Here is a 26756-nt window from a genome sequence, read left to right as displayed (position 1 = left end):
CATCCCCACCCCTGCATATCAGCTCTAGCTCCGTTTCCAAAAACAAGGGATTTCTGGATCTGCTACGCAGTGTGTAAAGCACTCATTCTGGAAGACATAAGCGCTCTTTGTTTTATCCAAACATTAATGGTTTCTATGTTCTCTAATTTCTGCCTCCTTCCCAAATACTGACAGAACCGAGAGATGCCACATTCCTTAAGATCATCAGCTTACCTCCACTTGAATAAATGATAAATGATTAAGACTCTGAAAAGTAGATTAAGTTAACACACATATGATTAATCTGAATAAATTATACTTTTAAATTAAATATACCAACCAGAATATTTGAGTAAATCAAGTAAATATTTGAATAAATCGAACATATTACTTTGTTCATAAACTAACCAAGCGACTGAGTTTATAAAGAACACTGAAATTGAAGACATTTATTTCAGCCTATCCAAAACATTTCTCTCTTTTTTCCCCCCATCAAAGGTGAAAAGGAATTATTTTTAAATACTATGTGGAACAGAGCATTGGGCTTTAAGGTAAAATTATCTATCTTCTAGATATCGATTAGTACAGGTTTTAAGTTTCTGAGAGGCTTAGATTATTGTCCCCTCAAACACTTTTTCCCCATCTCTACAGTCTCCTGCTTTATCTCTTTATATTGGTAAAATCCAAGGCCGGTATTGATCTAGGGAACTGCGAGCATGAGCATTTGTGAGTGGTAAATGGAAGGTCAGGAAGCAATTGGCAAAGAGGAGACTGCTACGTGAGCTTCAGCAGTGGGTGTGGGGTGGGGGGCGCCCTTCTGGGCAGCCCTGCCCTGTCCACACTGCTCTCATGGTGGTGGACAGCATGGCTTTCTGTTTGGGAAAGACATTTTAGAAAACTGCATGGGAGATACGTGGGTGCTTTTGAGTATCAGGTTGAGGCACCCTGTCTTCCTTTAAGATGCCACTAAGAATCATGACACGGTATTATGGGGGTCCTCCAGAGCACAGGCCCCAGGATTACATCCTACCTGGGCCTCAATGCCACAAAACCAGGGAGACACGACCAGCAAATGGATTGCATCTCGCATGCCAGCTTCTTCTGAATGATCGATAGTAATGGCCTCGGATATTGCGTTGGAGAAGATTGCAAGGCTGCCTCCGGGCTCAGCAGCAGAGAGTACCATTCATGATGAGTGACTTCTGAGTGAGCATGGAGGCCCCGTGAGTGCCATCTCTGGGCTAGCAGCAACACAGGAAAGGGGGCTTTAACTAGCCACTAGCCACCAACTACCAGAGTCTTAGGCTAAGTTTATCCAAGAGTAATGACAGTAAAATGGTGAACACTCGTCTGTGTGCGTTTTTGGCCCGCACTTTAAGAAGAACACTGATGCACGTGTTTGTTTAGGACAGGGTTTCTCCGGCTCAGCCCTATTGACCATCTGGGCCAGATAATTCTTTGCTGCTGGGGGCTGTCCTGTGCATTGTAGGATCTTTAGCAGCATCCCTGGCCTCTCGATGCCGACAGTCGTCCTGCCCTTCTGGGACAACCTAAAATGTCTCCAGACATGTCACTCCGGTTGAGAACCACTGATCTAAGAGAAGTGGGACCAGCAATGGTGTTGTGATTAGAAGACATTGCCTTTGAAGAGGAGTTGAAGGAACTGGGGTCGTTTAATTTAGAGGAGTCGAAATATAGTGACGATCATGTCAGAAATTGAAAGGTGCCATATGGGCCTATTCTCTATCACTCTGGAAGAAACAAAGGCAATAGGTCAAAGTTCTAGGAGGTGAGATTGAGATTCGGTATACAGAGAAACTTTCCGGCAGAGCTCCCTGGTCCTGGCCTGAGACTGCAGAGTTTCCCGCCACGGGACATGTGCGCACAGATAGGAGTTGGGAGAGTTTTGAAAGTCCCTTTCAAAAAGTGAAAGGATTCCATAACTCGATGTTCCTCAGGATTTGCTCTGGCCCTTCCCCTGCCTCAGTTGTACATTCTGTCTATGTCTCCTAAAGCCTTTATTAATAACATAACAGTGATAGCTAATACTTCCCGAGTGCATGGCCTCATTTATCTCACTTAATCCCCACAACGACCCTACGAGATGGGTACTATTATCTTTCTTTTTGGTGTTAAGGAACTCATCCAAGGGCTCACCCCTAGATTATTGAATTATAGCAGGATTAGACTTGGGTCTAATACTCCATCACCCATGGCCGTAATTATTACACTGTATGTTATATAAATCCAAAGTTTTTTAAACCCCGGGGTTCAGGTCAGTTCCAGGCTCATGTTTTGTGTCCAGTTGTAACCTCTGGACAGACACCATGCCCTATCTTCCATAGATGGAAGAAGTTCACCTCTCTAGGTGGTATCTTTGGTTTGAGACTCTGGAAGGAAAGCCGAAAGGCGGAGTAGTAACAGGTGGAAAAATGCAGAACGTGAACAGACAGACACCCTTCCCTAAACAATATTTGAGTTTGCAGCAAACCATTCTATTTTATTCTTCGGCCCGCTCTATTTATACCTGCCCCCTGATTGCCCATGAAGCACACACGAGCATTTCATCGGCCTTGTGCATACTGTTTCCCAGTGATGCAAGCAGAGCGAGACAAAAGTCAGGATAAGGTTGATTGCTAGTCTTTCCCTAATCATACCTGTGTTTCCCATTCCTCCCTATTCTCACTGCAGAGCAAAGAAAAACGTTTCCAGAAGATGTCTCCAGCCATATAACCGATCCCATTGTGTTTAATAACAGACACACTGCAGACAGTTTATGAACCTCCCATGAAGGGTCTGTAATGTCAGAAAAAGCAGGTAGCCCTTGAGCCATCTGTGTGGGCTCAACTGAAACAGCCTAATTGTAAGTCTCCCAAACCAAAGCCTGGGAGAGATTTCCAGGGGCGCTCACGGCACCTGCAGTGAGGTTGGGCCGCTAATAAGCACATCCTTGTCATGATGGGTGGTGGTTTTTTCGGCTGCTCTTCTCGCATGCATGGCCTCCTTCCCAGTGCGCCAGCCCGGTCCACAGGAGGGCGGGAGCACTGCTCGGTGACAGCCTGGTCACTTCTAGAATGGATGGAACAAAGAGAAGGTGCTGCTGTACCTCTCGCCTTATCAGCTCCACGGAGAACCCGGCGTTCTTTTCCTAACGAAGCCTTGATGGGAGCAGGGGGCTTGTATAATTGAGTGACGCTGCAATTCATCCTATACCTATGTCCACATTAAGCACTACTGTCTCCACAGGATCGCTGTTAGGGTCACAGAAACAAACTACGCTTTGTACAGATATTACTTATTGTTCTTAAATTATTAATGTTCATTCTTATTTTTAGACCTTCTCAGTATCCTTCAATTTAAGTGGCTTCTCATTGCTTGTAGATCAAAGTTCAAATTTTGCTTAGAATCTGAGACCATCATGAAAGGCCCCATATTATCTATGTGACCCTTCTCCCCTTCTGGAGCTGTGAATTCTTAGCAAAATGATCTGTGCATTGCCCTCCGTTGCCCTCTGCCTATAACATTCTTCTACCACTTCTCTGGCTATGAAGGGCGGGCCCCATTCAAAGCCCGGCTCAGCTCTGCCTTTTCTCTGACACCTTTCCTGAAGGCCCAGCCCAGAGCGGGCTCTCCTTTCTCTTTCCTTAGTGGATTTCAGGGGGTGAGGCAGGAAGGGGAACCACAGGGGGCAGGGCCCGAGAGAGGGGAGGAGGGCCAGGCACTGGGGTTTAGGATGGGGGCTAGGACACAGGAGATGGAACTGAGAAGCTGGATGGGGGAGGACAGGACAGTCTCCCTCTGGGGCGAGTACGTTTCCCATAAGCCTTTCTCCCCATCAGTCATGGTGACCTGGGCTCTGGCAGATGGATGGCCCACAGAGCAAATGACCTGGAGTCTAGATTACCTTTGCAACACCCGAAAGCCACAGTGACTGTGGCGACTTTTCATTCCTTTCTTGCCTTCAGGAAAGCCACACTGTCACAAAAGAGATTCAGAGAAGTGCTTGGGCTGTCTTCTCTCAGAAAGCCTAGTCCTGGGATCAGCTCATTGTTTATTCATTAAGAAAGCTGGAAACAAGTCTATCTGTCACCCTCAGAACTTTACTGGAGCATATATATACCTGTCAGGCGGTCTGACACCCCTGTGTTCTGAAATGGGATACAGTGTCATATTTGTACCCCCCTAAGGCATCTGTCATTCACTCTATCTCAGTCATAGCAGGAAAGCTCCCCAGTGAAAGGCAGACCAGTGTATCCCGGAAATCAAAAGGGATATGCTGTTCCATCTTCCTAAAGTCCGACCCCGAGTTCCACCACAAAACCTCACCTGCTAGGACGCACATTCTCATTGTGTAGACGTGGGCATGGTTCTGCAGGTGTGGATGCAGAAAGCTCGGGAGGATGGACGTGTGGCAGTTAGACAGCCTGGCCCGCTCCTTGAGGGCCCGGCCTGTTGGAGTCATGCTCCTCAGCCACAGACCTGGGCTGCTCACACCAAGGATGGGAGTGGAGGCAAACCCTGTCCTCGGATCCATCCTTGAGTTAAACTCCTCTGTGAGAGAAAGACAACTCTCAGATGATCTCACTGCTACGTGGAATTTAAGAAACAAAACAGAGGAACACAGGGGAAGAGAAGAAAAAAATAAAACAAGACGAAACCAGAGATGGAGACAAGCCATGAGAGACTCTTAACTCTAGGAAACAAGCTGAGGGTTGCTGGAGGGGTGGGGGAGGGGGGGGAGGGGGTAACTGGGTGATAGACATTAAGGACAGAGGGTGATGTAATGAGCACTGGGTATTAGGTAAGACTGATGAATCACTGACCTCTACCTCTGAAACCAATAATACATTATATGTTAATTAATTGAATTAAAAAAAAAGAAAATCCTCTGTGAGCGTAACCCATGGCTGGCCCAGGGTTTGGCAGTAACCCAGGGATTAATCGGTAACAGGGCTACTAGGAAACACAAAATTTCTGTTTTATCTTCTGGTGTAGACTTCTACATATTCAAATATCGTATTTTAGTAAAAGCTTAAAATGTAAATCTAAATATAAAATATTGATTTGAGCATAAAAAGTAAAGAATGTATATGAATTCTGGAAAGTTTAAACAGTTCGAACACAAATACAAGCTCAAGAAGAATTTACATAAATGTTGGATACTTCATTCCATTTCTTGCCCCATTTCTGGCCCCCTACCTCCGTGTTTCAACTGTTCTAAACTACTCCGGGCCCCTAAAGATGTCAGGCTGTTTCTTGCCTCCGTGTTTTATTCCTGCTATTCTCCCAGTTCTTAGAACATGGTAGGGACTTAATAAACGTTTGTTGAATAAATGCTTCACCTTAGAGAATGCTTCTCTCAGAGTATCGAGCGTGTAGTATTTAAAAGTTGTTGAATTAATGAATAAATCAAATATCCATGCTGTGTTACTAAGGGAAACTAATGCAGTCTTAACTTTCGAACAGCCTTTTATGGGAGAAATTATCATTTATATTCCTCTCTAAAGGAAGATAATCTTTTGAAAAATTAGGGTCTATGAAATCTTGCTGGTGCCATGAATTCTAACACACTGCCTGGGAGGGCAGGAAATAGGAGAAGACCTAGTTGGCAGGAGTGGGGGTGGGGGGGACAGGAAGTGAACCTGGAGATGGAATTAATTGATCACTGCTGTGCTTGATCACTTGTTAAACTTGGGTCCTTTCAGTCATTTCTCTCCACCAGTGATTTACAAAATAGAGGTGTCCCTCCACAAGAAAAAGGAACTCATTGGGGAATGGAAAATTTAAATTTCCAGCAACAGTGGATATAAATATCCTTTAAAAATAACAATCTTGCTTTAAAAATGCTCTACATGCTGAATCAAACCCAAAACCGCACACACGTTTTTTGAACACTGGTTTTGCTGGCAGGAGCATAGGAGAGGTTTGCAGAGGCTAAAACGAAAGAGACTCATGAATCCAGACAGGTAGGGGCAGCACGTGGTGGTTTCTATGCCGTCTAGTGGCCAAAAGCTTCCATCTTAAGAGCCATGCTGAAGACGGAGGCAAAGCTAAGGGGCCACGCAAGCTGGGGGCTCTGAATTAGAGACTCACATAATCCAGGACCCCCCACTCCTCCAAAGGGCGACCACCTCATCTGGTCTTGGTTTCGGGGGACGAGAAGGCAGCACTACCCTGAGATGGTGTGTATACCTGCCAGTTGTCACGCAGGTCTGAGGCCTGATTTCACAAGGCCTCTGGTTCCAAAGGCACCTAAACTAAGAATCAAGTGGAAAGGGTTCCTCGTTGCTAATGGGCTAATAAAGCAAAAGCAAACCTTCTCTGAAGACATACGCTCTCAATCCAAGCCTCAACGGATTTCAGCAGGTGAAATTTCCCGGACTATATAAGCTCATAATAAAAAATCACAAGGAAAAAGGTACCGTGAACAAGAATTGGTAGAAACAAGCAGCAGATATGGAATGAAAAGACTTCAGATACTGAAACCACGGAGTACAGAATATAAAATAAGACTTTTCAATGTGTTCAAATGAAGGAAGGAGAGAATGGGAAGCTTGAGGAAGGAGAAAAAGACGCAATCTGACCGGATAAAGGTTTGAAAGACAACTAAACAGAACGTCTAGAAATGGAAAATAAATCATTGAAACTTAAAGCTCTGGGGCAAATTCAGTTACAACTGTATACAACTGGAAGGAAGACTCGGTTAAGCAGAAATAAGAGCTGAAGAATTACCCATGATGTGGTATAGAGAAACAAAGAGATGAAAAATATGAAAAAGAGGTAAGACACACCAAGGCCAAAATGAGAAATTTTAATATAATATCAGAGGTAAAGAATGTGAGAGAGGGAGAGAGAGAGAGAGAGAGAGGCAATATCCGAAGAGAAAAAGACCGAGTATTTTTTAGTATTTATGAAAGATCCCAATTTTCAGATTCAGGAAGCTCAGTGAATCTCAAGTAGGGTAAATGAAAGCTACAAGACACTCCATAACGCAGCTGATGAGCAAAGACCAAAACGATCTTAAAAACGGTAAGAGAGAAGACAGATTACCCAGAAAGGAATGACAAACTAATAGCTTGCTTTCTAAAGTCACAAGGGATGTCAGAAAAAAATGATGGAATGATATCTTCAGCGTGCTAAGAGAACAGGAAATGCGAGATATGAAGCATAGTTCTAGTGCCCAACAGGGATTGCAGACACAGATATGATATAGAGAGAATATGGCACCCAACATGAAGCCTTCATGCCCACTGACAGACTACTAGATGATGCTACAAGAACTGAAAAGTAAGATTTATACCTCCACTACGGGGAAGACTCAGTCTTAATGGTCATCCAGAAAATCGTTTCAGGCAATATTGAACAAGTTAGAGAAACAAGTGACAGACAGAGCTTTGCTGTCCAGGGGTCCAAGCTATCAGAACTTCAAGAGATGGGCGAAAGCAAACTCTATTGGGCAACCCCTAAAGCCCAGGCAGCCCTGGGCTCTTCATGAGCATGACCTTGCGGCATTAGCACAGCTGAAATGGCAACCTGTCCCTCCCACCCCTGACCAACACTCACAATGGGACCAGAGATCAAAGTTAAGTTTCAGTTTGTCCTCCAATCAGGGAAAGTGGAGGGAAGTGGTTTTAATTTTAATTCGTGTATACGTTTTTTTTGTGTGTGAGTGTTAAGGTTTCGTAATTTTTTGTACTTTGGATTACCTGCTGGTTGGTGGGGCATTAGTGGGTACCACTACCATCTTTCTAATGCTCTGAACACGAGGGAGAAATAGTTGAAGGCCAGGGAGGGAACTACCTTCTTCACTTGGTGCCTTTCTTCGTTGTGTATATAACACCTGTAGGATAATGCCTGGTATGTAGCAAAGGCTCTAAAAATATTATATTCCTTTCCTCTCCCAAGAGGCCAAGGCCCATGTGAAGGAGCAGGGTGATGGTGGATACAAACTGTGTTGTTCTCCAGGCCAAAGGGGTGGAGGGTAGAATCAGGAGAGGAAGGTCTCCTGAGGAAACAGTTAGAAGCAGATTCTGTCGAGTACCAAGAATCCTACCAGGCCTGGGGGAAATGCCTCCCCGATTTTCCCTTGGTCTAGAAACTGATTAGCTTTGTTTCTCACTAGTCTGGATGGAGATGAGAAAAGGAAGTAATGCCAAAGTTCTTAAAGCTGCCCCAGCCACATCTATCTTGACTTAGATTTCAGAAGTCAGGATAAGAAACTAGCCTTGTTAGTTTCATATTTACAATGGCTTCTTAGTTTTTTTCCCCCTTTTCTAGGCATATCTTACCCAAACCAAGGACAGAAACGATCTGTCACATTTCAGTCAAATTCCGGTGGCCACCAGAGCTGAGAAACCCAGGATGGCCGCAGGGATGGGGCAACGTAGACCGGGGGCGCAGAAGACAAGAGGCAGGGATGACTGGTGGGGATGTTGGAACCTCTCCATTCGGCCAGGTTTCCTACTACCCAGTGAAACCCAGCCCCATTCTCCCAAAGGAGGTTTCCAGGGCCTGCCAGAGGAGTCAGACTCTAACAGGGTGGGGGAATCCCCTGGGCATGGAATGCTGCTTCACTACTCCAAAATGGTCTCTGGTTGGGAGAAGTGATCCTTCCAAAAATGGGAACGGTGGTTTGACATGTGTGAGAGGTCTGAAAGGGGTAGTTTAGATTCATAACTACTTGAATTTCTGGGCTCTGTCAATGGCTCGGAGGGACAATAGGTAACATAACTAAAAGTATAACAGGCCTGTGGACATGTGGCCATGGTAGGTTCCTCTCCATGTGGGAGGTGGATTGGACCTGTTTGGACAGCTGGGTGGGGCATCTCTAGGGTTCTGGGCTCGGCAGCATAAAGTTCAGTTGAGGGCGCCTGGGTGGCTCAGTCGTTAAGCGTCTGCCTTCGGCTCAGGTCATGATCCCAGGGTCCTGGGATCAAGCCCCACATCGGGCTCCCTGCTCTGCGGGAAGCCTGCTTCTCCCTCTCCCACTCCCCCTGCTTGTGTTCCTGCTCTCACTATGTCTCTCTCTGTCAAATAAATAAATAAAATATTTAAAAAAAAAAAAAAAAGTTCAGTTGAGGCCCTAACTGGTCATAGCACACTTGTCCCCTGCCTCAGCAGTCTTAGAAGAGTAAGCTCATTCTTAGCCATTCAGTATTTTCCTGACAGTTGTTAAGGCCAGGTTTTGGGTTGGGGTTAGGGGCTGAGAAAGTGCAATGAGCTATTTATTACAAAGGAAAAGAAGGAAATTGGAGGGGAGATAACGTGCAGAGAATGAGAAGGAAGCTTTAGTGGACAGGGCCCCTTATTTTCCCTTTCCACTCCTAATAGCCGGGGCTGTGTTTGGGCAGATGTGTCCTCCGTGTTCACGGATGCCACGGAGCCGGGGACACACAGTGACACGCATCAGAGTCGCCTTGGACCCAGAACTGGCCCTGTGTCTATACATTCTCGAGGCAGATTCAGAGAGGATTACTATTTAGCTGCTAAGATTTCCGGGCCTCCTTTCAAATACTTAGAAAAGGACCCTTTTCCTAGCCACATTAACCAATTATACACTATTCCCGCAAACCTGTAATCTTTCCATTTCCCCAGGCACTTGGGCAACAAGGGGGCACCTCAGTAGCTTTTGTTCTGAAGCATGAAGTTCCCAGGAAGACACCATATTCTTTGAGCTCCCTTGTAAGCCACATGGACTCCTCATTCTTCGGCTTATGGCCTTCCTCCAGATAATGTTTGAGGGAAAGTGGCGACGATATGTATCAGAAGCTGTGTCTGTGTCCTCGCTGTCCCCAGTATGTGTTTCTATCCCGATGCTTGTCACATCAAATTGAAATGATCTGTTTGCACATTTGTGTCTCCCCTGGTCTCCTCTAAACTTCTCAGTAACAGGCACTGTCCCTTTTCCTTTTTGCGTAATAGAATGTTAAGTTTAAAATTTCAGCTGGGGTTCCAAGATACAATAGATGCTGCATACCAAAGCAAGATCCCACGCCACTGTGCAGATTTTTAAAAGGGGATCTTTGACAGCCAGGCCCAGGATTCCAAGACACCTCAATCAGATAAAGGATATAACAGGGGCTCAGAGTAGGGAGAGAAGATTTGTGAGGTTGTTTCTGAGAATATAACTCCTCCCCGTCACCGATGCACAAAGCACAAAGTTGGCGTGTGCTGGTGACACCATGTGCTAGACCCTAAATCATGCTGGAGAAATTTAATGTGGTCTAGAACAGGTCAGTGAGAGAGAAAGAGACAGAGACGGGGGTTCAGGTGGGGGGGATAGGGGACAGAAGGAACACAGGGCTGCATTTGGAGGTCATTTGCCCTTGTATGAGGCAAGGAATACAGGAGTTTGTCCAACAGGCCAGATATCCTCAAGTCATGGTGAGTCCTCAGCAGTAGGAATACCAGGGGGAGGGGATTTGAGCGTTGAGTCATGTGAGAAGTGCACCTTTCCAGGACTGGGGGCTGAGGAGAGGCCAAGTTTTCATCGGATCCTTCGGAAGTTTTGTCATGTATTTCCCTACTGAATGCACTTTAAAAGGTCAGAGAGAGATAAAAATAAAATTTTGCTTTGATTAGAACCTACTGGTCATGCTGAATCAATATATCAGTCACATTTATTCCCCTGAGTGTCAGACATAGTTCCTGACTCATCCTAGGCATTTGATAAATACCAAACCGAGCTGATCTGATTTTGGAACATATTCTTCTTCTACTGAGCCAAAATATGTCCACGAGGCAGCCCAACTGAATGGCAGTCCATATTTTATTTCAGGGTTCTCTCTCCTCAAATAACCTTTTTGGAAAGACTTTATATGAATAATTAAAATGAGTAGCTAAATATAAATACACATTTAGAAATCAGCTCCTCATTGTTATGCATAAGTATTGTCTAGCTCCAGAGACACGATCTTTTTTTTTTTTAAGTAGGCTCCCCATGGAGCCTCACACGGGGCTCAATCTCATGACTCTGAGATCAAGACCTGAGCCGAGATCAAGAGTCGGACACTTCACTGACTGAGCCACCCAGGTGCGCCTAAAGACATGATCTCATTATAACCTATGGAAAGCCCAAATATCCTGTGGTCTAGTTTTTGACAGTGCCACTACCAAAGAAATACCACCCCAAAAAATCCTCTTTTGCAACTTCTATCCTCCTTATGAGCTTACCCAAGCTTTTCCTTCTTGAAATTTCCCCAGAACTCTCTCTGAAGTCCACTCCCTGGTTTCTTCTCCCCATAACTTTAAGTCCATCCTCACCAGCAAATCCTCTCTCCTCTCTCTTAGACCTTTCCCAGCGTTCTCTGCTTGGCTTACTCCATTGAATTCATCATTATGAGCTGGAGGGTGGGGAGATTTAGCAGAAAACACCCAAGATTTTCCTGAGGGGTTGGGTAGAGAAGGAAGGGGCTGTGAATATTTCATTGTTTCCTCTGTCACTCCATATAAGAGACTCGGCAAAGGGCAACCCTGGGAGTAAGGGGAAGAGGTGACCCTCTGTTTTACTACCTCTGGGGTTTCACTACTCCACAATCTCTCCCATCAGTAGCTTGATAATCAAGTGAAATCCTATAAGAAATTTAGCCCTTTGGTTTTGTTACTGATTAAAATGTGTAGTATAATATTTTATCTCATTAGTCACTGAGACCTGGGTGTAAATGAGTGTATTAGTTACTTTACTGAGAGTAGGGATGGTGGGTAAATTAAGGAGGCTAAGGCATGAAAAAGAAAGCCTTGGAAGTGGGAACATTAGCTAGAAAATTTGGCTTTTTCTTTATCAAAACATTGGCAAGGGGTTAGTGCTGCTCCTGGAAAAGGCCTAGGCAGACACTATTATTTTGGGAAGACTAGATGGCTGGTAGGGGTGTGAGTGGGTGCAAACTTTAGGGTTAGGAGAGGGGGACAATTTGTCCATGTGCATCAGAAGGCTTACAATGTACCTAGCAAGCTTCCAACCAGTAATTCTACTTCTAAGAACTCATTCTAAAGAACCAAAGGGATGCATTCCCAAGGATGGCAACTACAGGGTTAGTTAAAATTAACATAGTAATTGTGGGCAAATCACTGAAAGCAGCCTACATGTCCAAGAACAGAGAACTGAGTGAGTGAATTAAGGCTCATTATTAGAGGCAGTACTATGTAGTCATAAAGAATCACATCACCCAAGAATATTTATTTATATGAAACATGTTCCCAAAGCCAGCGAATAGAAAGTAGTTTCTTTTTTAAGATTTTATACATAATCTCCACTCCCAACATGGGGCTTGAACTCACGACCCCGAGATCAAGAGTTGGACGCTCCACCCACTGAGCCAGCCAGGCGTCCTGAAAGTATCTAAAATAATATGCACTGTATGATATCATTTATTAAATATAAATACCGAGGAAAAAGACTGGAAGGACATAGTAATGGGGATTATCCCTCGGTTAGGGATGATAAAGATTTTGATTTTTTTTCTTTTGTGCTTTTCTGTATTTCCCAACGTTTCCACACTAATACCACTTTGCATATGTAAACAAATAAGGAAAACACATTTTGCAAAGAAAACTCTATTTTCTTTAGGTTTGACCTGTCTTTTAGATGGCGGGCGAACAGGCTTCTTTCAACGTGATGCTGTTAAAACAGAAACAGTTAAAACAGGGGGTCAGTGGTTCACACTGTCAGAGTCAGAGCCGGGACCCAGTGCATACGGACTAGAAGTCATACAGAACTGGTTTGTCTTCAACTTAAGGGAGCAGAAATGTTCATAACGTGATAGGCTGTTCACACCTGCCCAACATGATGGTTCGAGAAAAACCTCAGTTCCAGGAAGCCCAGGTGGGCAGCACCAGGAGCTCCCAGAATTTTCAGATAAATGAAAAACACTTCCTTCACAGTTTGGCACCTTTGGGGAATGCCAGTGAAAGCCCACCATCTTGCAACTCCCCTCTTTACAGCTGTACTTGCCTTAAGCGTAGGAAACGGGGAAGTAGCAGGATCCTCTACACACATATTAAACAGATTCTCTTGTAAGCCCCATATTTTCTGCCTCAGAAAATTAGCATTTACATTCAGATAACACCTTTATTGGAATAAACGGAATATATTGGGGTCAGCGTTAGGGCAACTATAGTTACCTATTTGCTAAATCTAATGAAGTTGAGCATTTTGTTGATCTAGGAATTTGTCTATGAGAAAATGTCAACCTGGAAATATGAGAAAACAGCCAGATTTATCTTTTTTCCTTTTCCAGCTTTGGTCATGGTCAAAAGCTTTCAAAGTTTGTTTGCTTTCAAGATTTTATTTTTTTTTATTTTATTTATTTATTTATTTATTTATTTATTTATTTATTTATTTATTTATTAAAGATTTTATTTATTTATTTGACAGAGAGAGACAGCGAGAGAGGGAACACAAGGCAGAGGGAGTGGGAGAGGGAAAAGCAGGCTTCCCGTGGAGCAGGAAGCCCGATGCGGGGCTCGATCCCAGGACCCTGAGATCATGACCTGAGCCGAAGGCAGACGCTTAACGACTGAGCCACTCAGGCGCCCCACAAGATTTTATTTTTAAGTAATCTCTACACCCAGTGTGGGACTTGAACCCACAACCTCAAGATCAAGGGTCACATGCGCCACTGACAGAGCCAGCCAGGTGCCGCAAAAGCTTTCAAAATTTTAGTCTTCTCATACAGTTTAAGCACAGAGGTTTTGGGGGACCTCTTTAAGGAAAAAAGTCCCTCTGGTGCCTCAAAAGGGCCAAGGACCTGATAGCTTTGCAGTATCAAAACACCTTCTCATACCAATATCCCTCTTTGCTGACACTTACAGTTTTACTTCAAAGGGCTTTTAAAGAAAGGCAGTGGAACATGGCATTTGGGGTCTTGGCACTGAGGCTCCTGGCGAGCTAGGTTCTTGACACAGTATAGCCATCAAGCCTTTGGACCTAAAGAGATTGACCTCATAAGAGTCACCTTGCCACCAGCCTGGGCACCCTGACTTCCCCAGCTGCTGCAACCACTTATTCTTAGCATCAAAAATAAAATAAATTTCTTTCTAAACTAGGAAAGGGTATAGACTTTGGAGGCAGATAGATCTAGACTCTATTTTCGATTCCCTTTGCATATATTATATTCAACAGTTGTGATCATGGTTAAGTAGTGAAATTTATGATCCCCTGCAGAAAGTGTAAGTAATGGGCCTCACAGAGTCCTGCCATTAACCAAAGGCTTCTTGACCTCATCATCTCTCCTCACTCATTTGAAAATCGTTCTCAAAAGTGATTTGATCTCCTCTGCTGGTTTTGTACATCTTCTTGTCTTTCCACCGGACATCTCCCTTCACTTTCTCACAGCACCCTAAGCCTTAATTTACTCAGCTGCAAAATGGGAGGATAAAAGTCAACTTCTTCAATCATTTTTTAAAAAATTTTATGTATTTATTAGAGAGAGAGAGAAAATGAGCAGGGGGGCAGCAGGCAGAGGGAGAAGCACACTCCCACCGAGCAAGCCCAACGCGGGACTTGATCCCAGGACCCTGGAATCATGACCTGAGCCAAAGGCAGATGCTTAACCGACTGAGCCACCCAGGCGTCCCTTCAGTTGTTGAGAAGGTTAAATCTAGCCCACGCTGGTCTCTCCCGATGCCACTCTGGTCCCTGCTCTGCCTTCCCACTCGTCTTCCCTTCCTGCCCCACCTCATAGGCCTTGCACTTTGCCTGGATGTTCTTCCCACTTCTCCTTGCTTCACTAATTCCCATTTAGAAGCCACCTCCTTCGAAAGGTCTCTCCAATCACCAGCGCTGGATTAGAAGTTGATTTCAAAGCATTCAGAAACTGGCCTGCAGTGGCATATAGAGTACTGTATGATAATCACATGCTTATTTATCTGCCTCTTCTCATCTGTACTCCAAATGATGTTAGGCCCTACACCTAGTACATGACTGAAACCCTAGGATCTCTGGTGCCAGGTACAAAAGAGATGATCAATAAATATTTGTCAAATTAATCAGTAGTGTATGCAGAACTTGTAGAACCGTATTGACACAGGAAGAACCCAATACTGGAGGCCTTGATTATAAGGTCGTGGGACTGTAAGGTGATCCTACAGGAAGGCCAACACCAGAACTGATATAAGTTGTGGTCTGAGAGATCCAAAATGTGGGGCTACATCCCTAACACGGACAGACCCTTTGAAAGCTGGACCCAACAGGAAATGGACAATAGGACATGTATGACCCTTGCTTTTAATACTTCTGCCTATTTTAAAGTCCACAGTGTATGGGTCTTGGTGCTTTTTAAAAGTTGTCTTCTTCAAATGGGTGAGACAGCTTCCAATTAAAGATGTAGACATGTCAAGTAATACAAGAGAGCTATGTGTTACCATCAATGTCACTGCCATGATCGTCTACTCTGCCTCATCACCTTTGATCCTCAGGGCGGTTTTGGGAGGTCCATGTATTGTCCTTGCTTAACAGGAGAAATTAAGTGACTGGCCTATTACACAATATAGATTTGGAAAGGGAAGTCGAGTCAGGCCCCTGTGGTTCCATATCCCACCCTTTTCCCATCTATCATGCAGCTGAAGAGAAGTAGAAACGTCCGTGCCCCTTCCCTTCCCATGGCTCTGAGAGCTCTCCAAATATCACGGAGATCATTTGACTTTACGGGTAGAAGACACATGAGACGTGAGGATCTGAAAGATGATGTGGCTTGCTCAAGGCTTATCCGTGCTCGCGCTTTCAGCATGCCTAAGTCAAAGGCTTTGTTTTCACTTACATCATGAGAAATCAAAAAGGCTTGTTTTTACCCTTCCTGGCAACTGTTTGTAGCAATGCCCCTGGCAGGCGAAGCATTTCTTTTGTAAGCCTGCCCACTCTGGGCAGTGTCTTCCATCGCAGGACACGAAACTGCCAGGGCCCCATTCAATGTCACTTAAGTCCCGCCAGGCTACAATTAGCTACTTTAATGAACTCTCTGCTCTCATAGGGAAGCAACACCCTACCTATCAGCTCTCATCCCGCACTTCCCCAGAGTATTAGACAATACCTACCTGCACCTAACACCTGCTAGATGACTACAGGGGCTGACAGATGTCAAAATGCCTAGTGGCTCCACACAGGGTCTGTCACAGTGATGGCCATTAGGTTGTATATGAATGAAGGAGAAGCCTGTTAAAGGCTCTCTCAGGGGAAGAACTCCAGACGGTGGGATGGGGGGGTGGGAAGGGTGAAAGCACTGAGGACGTAGTCCTGGCCAAGCCCCGTGTCTCACTCTCTTCTACCTGAATCTACCCTGTCCAACAATTTCATTCTCTGTCACGGACATTCGGCTCTGGTGCCTGGAGAGCAACAAATTCAGATCGGCTACGTGCCCACGTTCTTCATAGAGCATATGTGAGATGGTCCCTGGGGACATCAGCGCTGAGACTCCTCCCAGCATCCAGATTAGCTGAACTCACCTCACAGTTGTAAGTGTATTAGATGAGCACCTATGAACTGAGATGATGCTAATACCCGGAAAAGATAACCTAATTAATAATTATAATAATGAGAGGGCAGTCAACATAATACCCATGTTTATTTAGTATCTGTCATTTGAGGAATATGGGGTGAGCTGTTGATGTCACCTCACGAATCCTCCCTATACTTTACGAGGGAGAAAAGGGCAGAAGTCAGTTACAAAAAAGCCTATTTGGAAGAAGGTTAATCAGGGAAGAATTATTGTATAAGGGGAAGGTCTGAAAAATATGACTTTGGATATCAAAGATGAGCGGGCATTCCCAGGATGGAAAATACCAGCCTGCTCTTTTCCTCCCGTGCATTTGCTCAGTCCCTGATGCTACTCCCAGGCTCTTTTCTATTCATGACTTCTGTTCTTGCCTAATTACTCGGGCCCCTAGATTCCCGAAGTGTGTCCTGATGTTTATTAATAAGTATTATTTTAAAAAGGATTACATTTTCATAACATTGCATCAATCACAATCAGTTTCTTTACCTTTAGGACTTTAATATGCTAATATGCCTAAGTGAATGTCCCAGAAGGGTACATTTTAGGTTGAACCTTTTGAAATTACCATTTCTGTAGGTCGAAAACAATTGAACATTGACAATTTCATATGGTCCAACCTAATAATATTCAACGCTTCCAAATTTGCTGGACTACCGAACTCTTCTGGGGAAAATTTTTTTGCAGTATCAGTGTCCGCTGGCCTCACTTTGGGAGCCACTGTCTTAGGTACTTAAACACAGAGATTATTAGGTATTTGAATCGTGCATGTTGCTTGGACTCCATGATGCTCTGATGCGACAGGATAATGGGTTGAGCAGAATGAGAAGCAGGCAGATGGGGGAATCCTGCTAGGCACTGAGGCTGTTTCCAAGAAGGGTGGCCCAATGTGGCCATCCTCCTACACCGCACTTGCTAGGACACGGCTCACCCTAGCATCCTTATGGGACTCTATCCCAACCCTGAAGCTTATGCCAGCCCCTTTAAAGGATAATTGTCCCTATACTGTTATATTTTGTTCCTGGACCCTGAGGCTTTTTAGCAGAGTAGAACCAATCATCAAATATAGGAAATGAATGAAAGGCCTCATACCGGAGCAGGTTCCCCAGAGGAAGACCTGGTTGGTTTTCAGTTGTATGGGGAGGCAGGGGAGGGTGTAGCTATCCCCAAACCAGGACCAGGCATAGAGAAGCAGAGGTGAACCCCAAGAGATCATACCAGTATCACAGGGGAAGGGGGAGTGGAATTAGGGGAGTGTAGTATCATGGAAACCAAGAAAAGAGATCAAGAAGTAGGTAGTGGGATATCTGCATTGAATGCTGTTGTGAAAATAGGAACAGAGAAGTCAACATTAGGTTTGGCATTGACAGGAGCAATATCTTGGTATAGTGGGGACAAAATCATGGTTTACAGTAAGGGTCTGCTAAGTGCTTTATATGTATTAATTCACAGTCTTATTATGCAGATTCTAACATCATCCTCATTTTACAGATGAGGAACCCAGGCACGGAGAGAAAAAATAACCTGCCCAAGGCCACATGGCTAGAAAGTGGCAACCTGGCTCCAGACTGTGCTAGGAACCACATCATACTCCCTCCACGATGCTGCAAATCTCAGAGCAGTAACTCCAGACAGCTCTCTCTTGGCAAGTTTGCGGAGAAGGGAAAAGAGACATGGGGGCATGGGGGCCGGGTCGGGGCGGGGGGGGCGGCTGCTGGAGAGGCTGTAAGGCTTCGAGAGGTTTTCCCCTTGAAGATAGCAAACACTGACTGTGGGCTGCATGCTGACAGGGATACAAGATGAGCAGAGGGAGGACTGCGGATGCTGGCTGGTAGAAGCATTTTCGAGGAGCAGGCGAGATCAGATGGATCCCGTGGATCCAGGGCACAGAGGGGTTGCTCTTTGATAGGAGCTGGACTCATCCTCCGTACCAGGAAGGGAGGCAGAGAAAAAGGGCACAGGTGAGTATAGCAGGTAGTTTTGGAAATGGAAAGATGAAGGAGTACCTGTCTGCTGACTCCTCTTTTCTCAGCGAAGGATATAGCAAGACAATCATCTGAGACTGGGGCGGGAGGTGTGTGTGGGCGGGGGTGGGGTGGGCTGGGGGTGGTGACTTGCAAGAGGACTGAAGAGAAGAGAGGTATGAAATGGCCATTTTGGGTGGAGGCGGGGGTGGGAGAGAGCACAATGAGGAGCCCTTAGGAAGCTAAAAGAGACTATTCAATACCCCTAAATTGTATGGATGTTCTCTCCCTTTCTCAAATCTTTCATGGTTTTTAGTCTATGAAATTTTTCATTCTAAATCTGCAGAAAAAGAAAGAGGGGAAACTGTCTGCCCTTTCTCCCATTACTGCTGTGCTGGGAGTAGTAGGAATACATTTGGAAGTGATCGGCTAGTAAATCTGAAACATTCTAGGCAGATGGTTTGGGATTGCGGGAAGCTAATATAAAGGGAAATATGACCTGGGTTTCTACCTGCAGAAACTTCATGTTTTTCCCTTTGTTTTCATCAAGGCCCATCTGTCCCTCTTTAGAACATTTCTTAAGGAGAACTGTGGGATGATAAATGATCCCAGGTGAAATTTATCTCTGTCTGGATTAAATCCTCCTGCTTTCCCCGAGGAATCAAGAGCGCAGAGAGAACGCTAGTACAGAGCTTCTGGAACTTGAGAGCACGTCAGCATCACCTGGATGGCTTGTTAATACACATTGCCGGGCCCCACCCCCAGGCTGTGATTCAGTGGGTCTTGGGGGGGAGGGCGGTACCAGAAGTAATTTGCATTTCTAACAGGCCCAGGTGGGGCTACTGCCCCTGCCGTCAGGAGACTGGCTTGGAGTGTTGTAGAGTGTGTTGCCCCTCGGGTGGCCAGGATTGTTCCCGTATCTCACCAAACGGGGACTAGAAAAGAAGGTATCTCCAGTTGACTGAAACCCCAGAACAATTCAGATGCTGAGGTCTCTTAACCCCAGCTGCCACTGTTGGACTTGTCCTTCCTCTCCCTCCCTCCAAATCACTTTGTTATTCTGTAAAAACAGTGGGAGGGAATAATTGAATAAGAGTAACTCCTACAGAAAGCGCTAACCCTGCCAAGGGCCGCTCTCAACCTCTCTTGCGTGTTAACTCATTTAGTCTCGACAACAACTCTATGAGGTAGGTACTGTTATTAACCCCAACTGACTGGGGAGGAAATGAAGACACAGAGGGGTTCAGTAACGTACTTGAGGTCACCCAGCTAGGAATATGGAGAGCTGGAATATGAACACACGTCAGCTTAATTCTAGTACCAACATCCTTTCTACTTCTTTATATGTCAAAGGTAAATGTGGAGGAAGCTTCGGTCTCTCCGATTGAGGGAGCCTTGTTGTTTGGGTAAATCGTGGTTGGCTGCCATCCAACACTAGGGACACTGAGCAATATAGGATTATTGAAAGACCTCGGTTGTACCCACTTTTTTAAACTGCATAACCTTGGGCAAGTCACAATTTATTTTCATTGTCTCAGCAATGAATGTCTGAATTTTCAAGTTCTGAAAGTATGTAATTCTCACTGAGATTTAGTCACTTTTTCTTCCTCAGCTCACTCATCTAGAGCTCAGGTAGCTGTGTGCTACTTGAAATAACACAAACCAGGACTGGATAATCCCCAGGCTCCAGCCTGTTCTGGGGACAGCTCCCTCCTCCATGGTTAAGAACCCTGGCAGTCACTTGTCCCAGAGGAAGTGAGTTTTGCCAGTGATGAGATGGGTTTTGCTTCAAGTGGCAGGAGATGAGGCAGAGCTGATTAGAAAGATACTTTTCCAATAACAGTCAGTATGGCAGTCTAGGTGGGAACTAGTTGGTTCCTGCCATTGGCTGGGTAGGAGACATTGAGCAAGTCGTCTTGCCTCAACATTTGCATCTGTGAAATGGAGTTAATTAGGAGTGTGGGGCGGTTTAGCTGGTTAACCATTACCTAGTGCTTGGTCAGGTCTCCGTAGCTCCAACTGCCCCCTGGAGGTTGTGGCTCTTGATGTCAGAAGTGCCTGATCAGTAAGATCTACCTGCTGAGCTTGTATACACAGGGATCTCCCCAGCTCACCTCATTTGTCTTCATGCTTAATACTGACAGAGCCAGACATTTATTCTAAACTAGTCATTCTCAGGTTGAGAGATGGATCATGTGTCAGATTCATAAACAATAGAAGGTGAGGTGGACTTGATTTTTTTTTTTTTTTCAAAACAAGAATCTAGCAAACTCTGACTATTCTCCAGACCGTTGTTAGAGTTAACTGTCTTTAGGAGACCCCACTGGCAATTTATCCAAAGTATAGTCTCACGAGAACATCTATTCAAGAGACAGGAGGGTCAGTGGGCTCATGGAGTTGAGGTTAATAAGTTCTTACAGAGAACTAGTCATGTATTGGGCATTGTAGAATTGCAAGTAATAACTCTAGCAATAGCTAATATTTATAGAGCTCTTAGGGTGTGCCAGACATATAATCATTACATGTCATTCCCATAACCCTAGGAGTTAGGTACCACTGTCACCCCATCTTAGAGATAGGGAAATTGAGGCTCACAGAGGCTAATTAGTCCGACTAATTCCAGTGGGATAAGTGTTCAAGGTGACAGGAGGATTTGAATCCAGATAGTCTATCCCAGAGCCCAGATATGTAGCCATGGTGCAACACGGCCTTCATACAACAGTGAACAAGACAAAGGCCAGAACCTCAAGGGGCTAACTCTACGGAGGGAAACAGATGGGCACCAGGAACAAAAATCCATCAACATGGCCAACCACGAACATAAAAGGAGGAATTGATTGCAACCAGAAAGATCCAGGAAGACTTCAAAGTGGAGACACCATTTGAGCTGAATGTTGCAAGAGGGGAGTGGCATTGTAAGAGGTGGAAATGGGGAAAGAGTGCCAGGCTCAGAAGATGATGTACTTCTGATGGGGGCAGGAACACAGGTGCCACCTATTTAAGTCTTTCTTCTAATGTGCAGTTTTATCTCATTTTCTAACCTCCTATCCTGTTCATGGGGGATGGGCCCTGAAGCCTTAGATTTTGTAGGCTCAGAGAGTCTGAAAGTTGGGCCCATCTCATACCTCAGTGGGGTTGCAAGTATCATCATGACCCGTGCTGAGATGCTCTCCACGCCAGCCCTTGCGTGATTTTCTCATCAGGCAAACTTTCATTGTGTTGCCAAGCACTGTCTTCTCTGGCCATTAATGTCCGCTATGTTTGAGCCAGCCACCAGCTTGAAAACATGGGACAATGGGAAGCAAGACTGCAGAGCAAAGCTCCTTGAGCTGCTCTTGTTCTAGCCTCCCTCATTTTGTGTTTCATGTACCTTCTTCTGGTAAAAAGATGCCTGTTCTTTCTCCACCCAGTAATTTCCTTCCTTTGACATGTCTTCATTAATCCCATCGTAGCTGGTGATTTCCCCCAGTCTTAAATGCTCCGAAGAACTCACTTGAGATAGAAGAGTCAGAATAAGAATAGATGAAGGATCCAGAGAAAAGGAAGGAAAGAAGGGTGGGGGGGAGAGGAGGATGAAGGGAGGGAAAGCAGAATAAATATTTGAAATCTGTGTGAGCTGGGCCTCATTTCTGCTGTAGTCGTGTCTCTGTTTTCAGGAAGGAGAGCTACCAGATGTTACAGCTATCTGGTGTTCTCTGCTGACTGTGCACCCATGAGCCCTTCTTCAGGCTGGACTCAGAGCCATCCCTGTCCCTTCTTGGCCTCATATGGGTGCAGGATCTCCTTGGCAGTATGTTCTCTTCATTTTCTGGGCAATGCCAGCTGAAATGCTGCATAGGTCATATTTTTATCTGGAGTGGATCTCTCTATCAGCACCAGACCTTACTGAGCCTGAATGACACCCCTTCCAGCCCTGGGACCTCTCTGAAACTTTGCTCTGTTGACATCCCTGAGACTTGTCTATCCTGCTCTCTTCCTACCTCTCCCACCATGTACTCCCAGCTCTTTCTTTGACTCATCTTCCTCTGCCCACCCTTGAAAGTTGGTTTTCTTTAGCTTGCCATCCCTGCCTCCTTGCCCCTCTCTATGTGTTTTCCTTAGAAGACATCCCAAGTGATCATTCCCTGCCTATGAGTCAATGACTCTCAATTGCTATCTCCAGGCCTGACTTCTCCCGGTTTCAGCCCCATGCCTTCCACTGCCTGTTGAGCATCTCCAACTGGAGGTCCCAGGGGAACCTCAAATTCATCATGTACCAGAGTTAACTAACTCCCATCTCTCCTCACTCTTCCCTATTCACTCTGTCCAATGCAGAAACATGGGGCATTCCAGGCTCCTTCCTTTGCCTCATCTACTCCTACTCTGCACCACCCTAACTCCCCCTCTATTGATTTATCATATATTACTGACTTTCAGTTCTAAACGTTTCTGGAATTGATTTTCCCCTCTAGATCCCCGCTATCATTCTCTACTTCAGGTCTTCATTATTCCTTATACTTCTGACCGCAACTGTTTCCCTACTGTTTCTCCTGGCCTCCAGGCTCAGTGCCCTCCTATCCATCCTCCATGCTACCATGGGAGTAACCCACCTAAGACGAAAACCACCAAGATTCCCCTGCTTGAGAGCCTTCATTGGCTCCTCATCACAACAACAAATTCCTAACTTGGAGCCTGGTAGATAAGGCCTAGCATGACCTGGCTCTGCTTCTCCTGCCTCATCCCACTCCCTCCCTCATGCTTCATACTCTGATGATGATAGGAGAGTAGCTTGTAGCTTTCCAACACTCCATGCTGGTTCATGAGTTCTATTCTATTCTTTTCTCTGCACAGGGTGTCCTTCCCACCCTTCTTCACCTGGATCACACTAACTCATCCTTCAAGACTTAACCCAGCCATCCAGCCATCGCCTGGCTCAGGAAACCTTCCCCAAAGCCTTAGGTTAAGGAAGTGTTGCTGTTGCCTCCTGCTCTTATTATCTCTTGACCTATGAAGAGCAGGTTGGAATGATCTGTTTGGGAGTCCTCCTTCATTAGGCTATAATCTCATCAATGTCTTAGCTGCTTTTGCCCCAGTGCCCAGTCCAATGCCCAGCATATAGTAGGTACTCAGTTAACGTTGTTGACCAGAACATAACCTCGTTGAGCAGGGGTCATGACTTTTCCACCCTTGGACTCCCAGCAGGTACTCAACAAATGTTTCATGGGCAAATGCTGTTCCCGTTGACAGCTATAATGGGAGGAGGGGAGGAAAAGTCTGATCACACAGTACTTAAATAGCCCAAGGAGGTCAGGCACAGTAGAAACCGCACATCGGTATTCCATCCCTGAGTGGCCTGCATCTTTTTGCATGAGATTGGAAGGTATTAAGCTCTCTGGTAATTATTTAAGGAAGTAATCCACCACCAGGCCTGCAGAGGATGGGCAGGCCCTCTCATAAGCTCTCCCACATCACCAACGGTCATGATCGCCTCAATAAAAGGAATTATTATGAATTAAGACAATTATGGCAAAGAAAGAGGGTTTGTTAGGGCCAAAAGTAGACACGGGGTTCCCCCAGGTGGGCTCCCAGGGCTCCGTGGGATGAATTCTCCAGACCCTGCTTCCCACCCAGCCCGCCCATTGACCCTCTTCCCGGTGGTCTCTTTGTCACAAAAGCTCTGCTGTTCTGTGCCTTGTCACTGCTTTTGCCACTGCAGAGCATGAATAGCTAATGAGGCATGCTGGGGCCAAGGAGAGGAGCCTCTGTGGATTCCATTTGGTCTCTAAAGGGTGGGGGAGTATGCATTTTGAACACCCACTTCCTGCTAATCCTCCCACCAAACCAGTCGGGCTGGTTGTAATGTATTATTAGAAAGCCCACACATCCATCTTTGGAACAACAGAATCACTTCTGTTGCATGAGTGTTTCACATCTATGGAACCAGAATGGAGGAATGGGGGTGGGGGGGCGGGGGGAGCTGGGACAGGCAGGTCAGGGAGGGGGTGGGGGGCGCAAGCCTGGCCCAGAGGAGAGAGCTTGGGTTTCAGAGTTAGGTAGAGTGGATTTAAACGCTGCCCTGCCCCCTGCACGCTGTGTGGCCTTGAGCACATGACTTAACTTCTCTGAGGTGATAATGAACTCTCACAGGCTCTGGCAAGGATTAAAGGAGACTTCTGTGTGGCACCTAGCCCAGGGCATGGAGATAGAAGGTGCTAGCAAAACACCAGTTCCTCTGACGTCGGTGCTTCCTGGGGCGTTCTTGCAGGGCAGGAAACCCCAGTGCATGCCCCCCTCTACCTGCTGCTTCTCCTGGGAGCAGTGTCCTTGTCGGAAGGGGAGTGCTGCCCTACACCCTTACTGGCCACGCAGGCCCCCCCCCCCCCCAACCCCTGCAGCAGGACTAGTTATTCCAGATGGACACGAGGGTGGGAGCTGTCATTTTGTTTGAAGGGAGAGAATTTTCCAGGCTGCCCCTGGGAAGTAATGTTCCTCAGCCTCTTGACAAACTTCACTGTTAAGCTGAGCTTTCTTTTCCTCCCTCTCTCCCTTCTTTTCCTCTCTGCGGAAAAGACACCTAGAAATTAAGAGAATTGGTCTCGCAAACAACCCCTAGAACCGACAGGTACCAGCCTTCCTGCCTTCCTAAACACCATCATGAGTTGTGACCGACACTGAATCACCAACCCTCTCCGGGAAAACCCTTCCTTCACTTTCCATCTCTTTCTTTGCAGAAAGGGAAGTGATGTCCTGAGGGGAAAGGAGGCAACTAGAGGCCGCTAAGTGAGAGGAGCAAAATGTCAGGGCTAGGCTTTCTTCTTTCTTCATGTATGGGGGCCCCTCCTCTCAGCTCTGGGCTCTCCATCCCGTCAGCTCTACTTGCCTTCTGCATTTGTGCCTCCCAAGCTCTTCCTTCCAGTGTCCTTCCCTGCTCCGCCCCAGCCCCCAGGGTGAGCAGACTGGGGGGGGGGGGAGGGGGGAGGGTTTAGCAAATCCCTGCTTTCTCAGCAGCAGCTGCAGGAATCTCCTCTCCAGGGAGCCCCCAGGAGAATGAGGGACCCCTCCTGGAGCTGGGGGTGGAGGGAGGGTGTTGGTGTGGGTTACACAGCAGTACCGGGAAGTCACACCCCCAGAGAAGGGTCAGAACAGGCTCACCTGCTTCATCCCCGGGACCCTATAGCAGGCTCCCCTGCATCCCACCCATCATCAGTCACTGGTGCCTTCCATTCCCAGCACGCAGCTCCATGCCGCCCTGCTCGGTGCGCCCCAAGAGCCTCGATGTCTCGGGATGCTCTCGGCCTGGCGCACGCAGTCCCCTGACCCAGAGCTGCCCGGGGCAGGTGGCAGCCCTCCATGGCAGAAAACCAGCCTGACCCCGAGTGGCTGGGCTGCGACGCTCGGTCAAGTCCGGCTGGGCTCTGTGCCGCCGGGCTCCTTGCCAGCCCAGGGCTGGGTCAGACGAGGGCACAGGGAGCCCACGAGTCCTCGGCACCTCCCCCAAAGCCCTCACCCCTGCTCCCTTCCCCGGCCAACCTAGGGAAGAGTACACTACCTCCAGAAGATGATCTGCCCCAGGGAAGCCATGGCGAGGGGAAGGGTCCCTTCCCGCGGCGTGTTGGGTGCTGGGGGACGCGGAGCTGCGGCCGCCCTCCCGGCGCCGTGACTCACAGCCAGCGCCCGCCGGCTGGCCTTAAATAGGGTGCTGGGGCCGGGAGTGGGGCGGCGGCGGCCGGCTCAGGTATGAGGAAGCAGGGCTGCCGGGCAGAAGTCCCCGCAGGCACGGAGGCTGCCCGCTCCCAGCCAGCCGGGGAGGCCGGGCTCGCAGAGCTGCCTTTCCGGGCCTCGACCAGGCCAGAGGGCGGAGGCCACAGCGGACCGGGGCGGGGGTCGGGGGGTGGGGTGGGGGGCTTGCTTCAGGGTCTGGATGCAGCGCACGTCTTTTCCTCCTGCCTCTGGAAGGCAGCAGCAGGGATGGCGATTTAATCTCCAAATAAGAAAGGCCTGGAACAGCTCAAAGTGTCAGGGCATGTGCCAGGAAGCGAGGAGGCTGGAGTCCCTCCCTCAGGGGGCAGTGGATGCTCAGACAGACGCTGGTCACCACCGGTGTGGTATCTGGGGGGGGGGGGGGGGGGGGCGGACCTCAGGAGGGCTGTGAGCCCGGATGACAAGAGTGCTGAATTTGTCACCGAGGATGGAGCTGGCCCTGGGCCCCTGAGACAGTCCAGCCCGGTGGGCAGACCTCTTCAGGCTTCTTCTCAGCGAAAGGGGGACACCTGCCCACCCCACCACGACTTTCACAGCCCTGAGACACACTGACTGGCATTCCCCAGAAGCTAGTGCTGTCGGGTGAGTG

General features: G+C 46.9%; 1 protein-coding gene across 2 annotated transcripts in view; it reads right to left on the bottom strand.

Moving 5' to 3' along the window:
- The window catches only part of VTCN1 (V-set domain containing T cell activation inhibitor 1), a 52152-nt gene extending 26003 nt beyond the window's left edge, over window positions 1-26149 (bottom strand). The window contains exon 1 of one of the 2 annotated variants that reach the window (XM_045896864.3): window positions 25956-26149. In XM_045896864.3, the coding sequence (XP_045752820.1) occupies window positions 25956-25987 (32 nt within the window). In that variant the 5' untranslated portion in view covers window positions 25988-26149. The remainder of the gene's footprint in view (window positions 1-25955) is intronic. The other variant, XM_064588570.1, reaches the window with a different exon arrangement.
- Between the last annotated feature and the right edge of the window lie 607 nt (window positions 26150-26756).

The sequence above is a fragment of the Mirounga angustirostris genome, unplaced genomic scaffold, assembly GCF_029215605.1.
Source record: "Mirounga angustirostris isolate CCGP_5_RB_7025 unplaced genomic scaffold, mMirAng1.0.hap1 SCAF_4, whole genome shotgun sequence".
Lineage (NCBI taxonomy): Eukaryota > Metazoa > Chordata > Mammalia > Carnivora > Phocidae > Mirounga > Mirounga angustirostris.
This window is presented reverse-complemented; position numbering and strand designations above follow the sequence as displayed.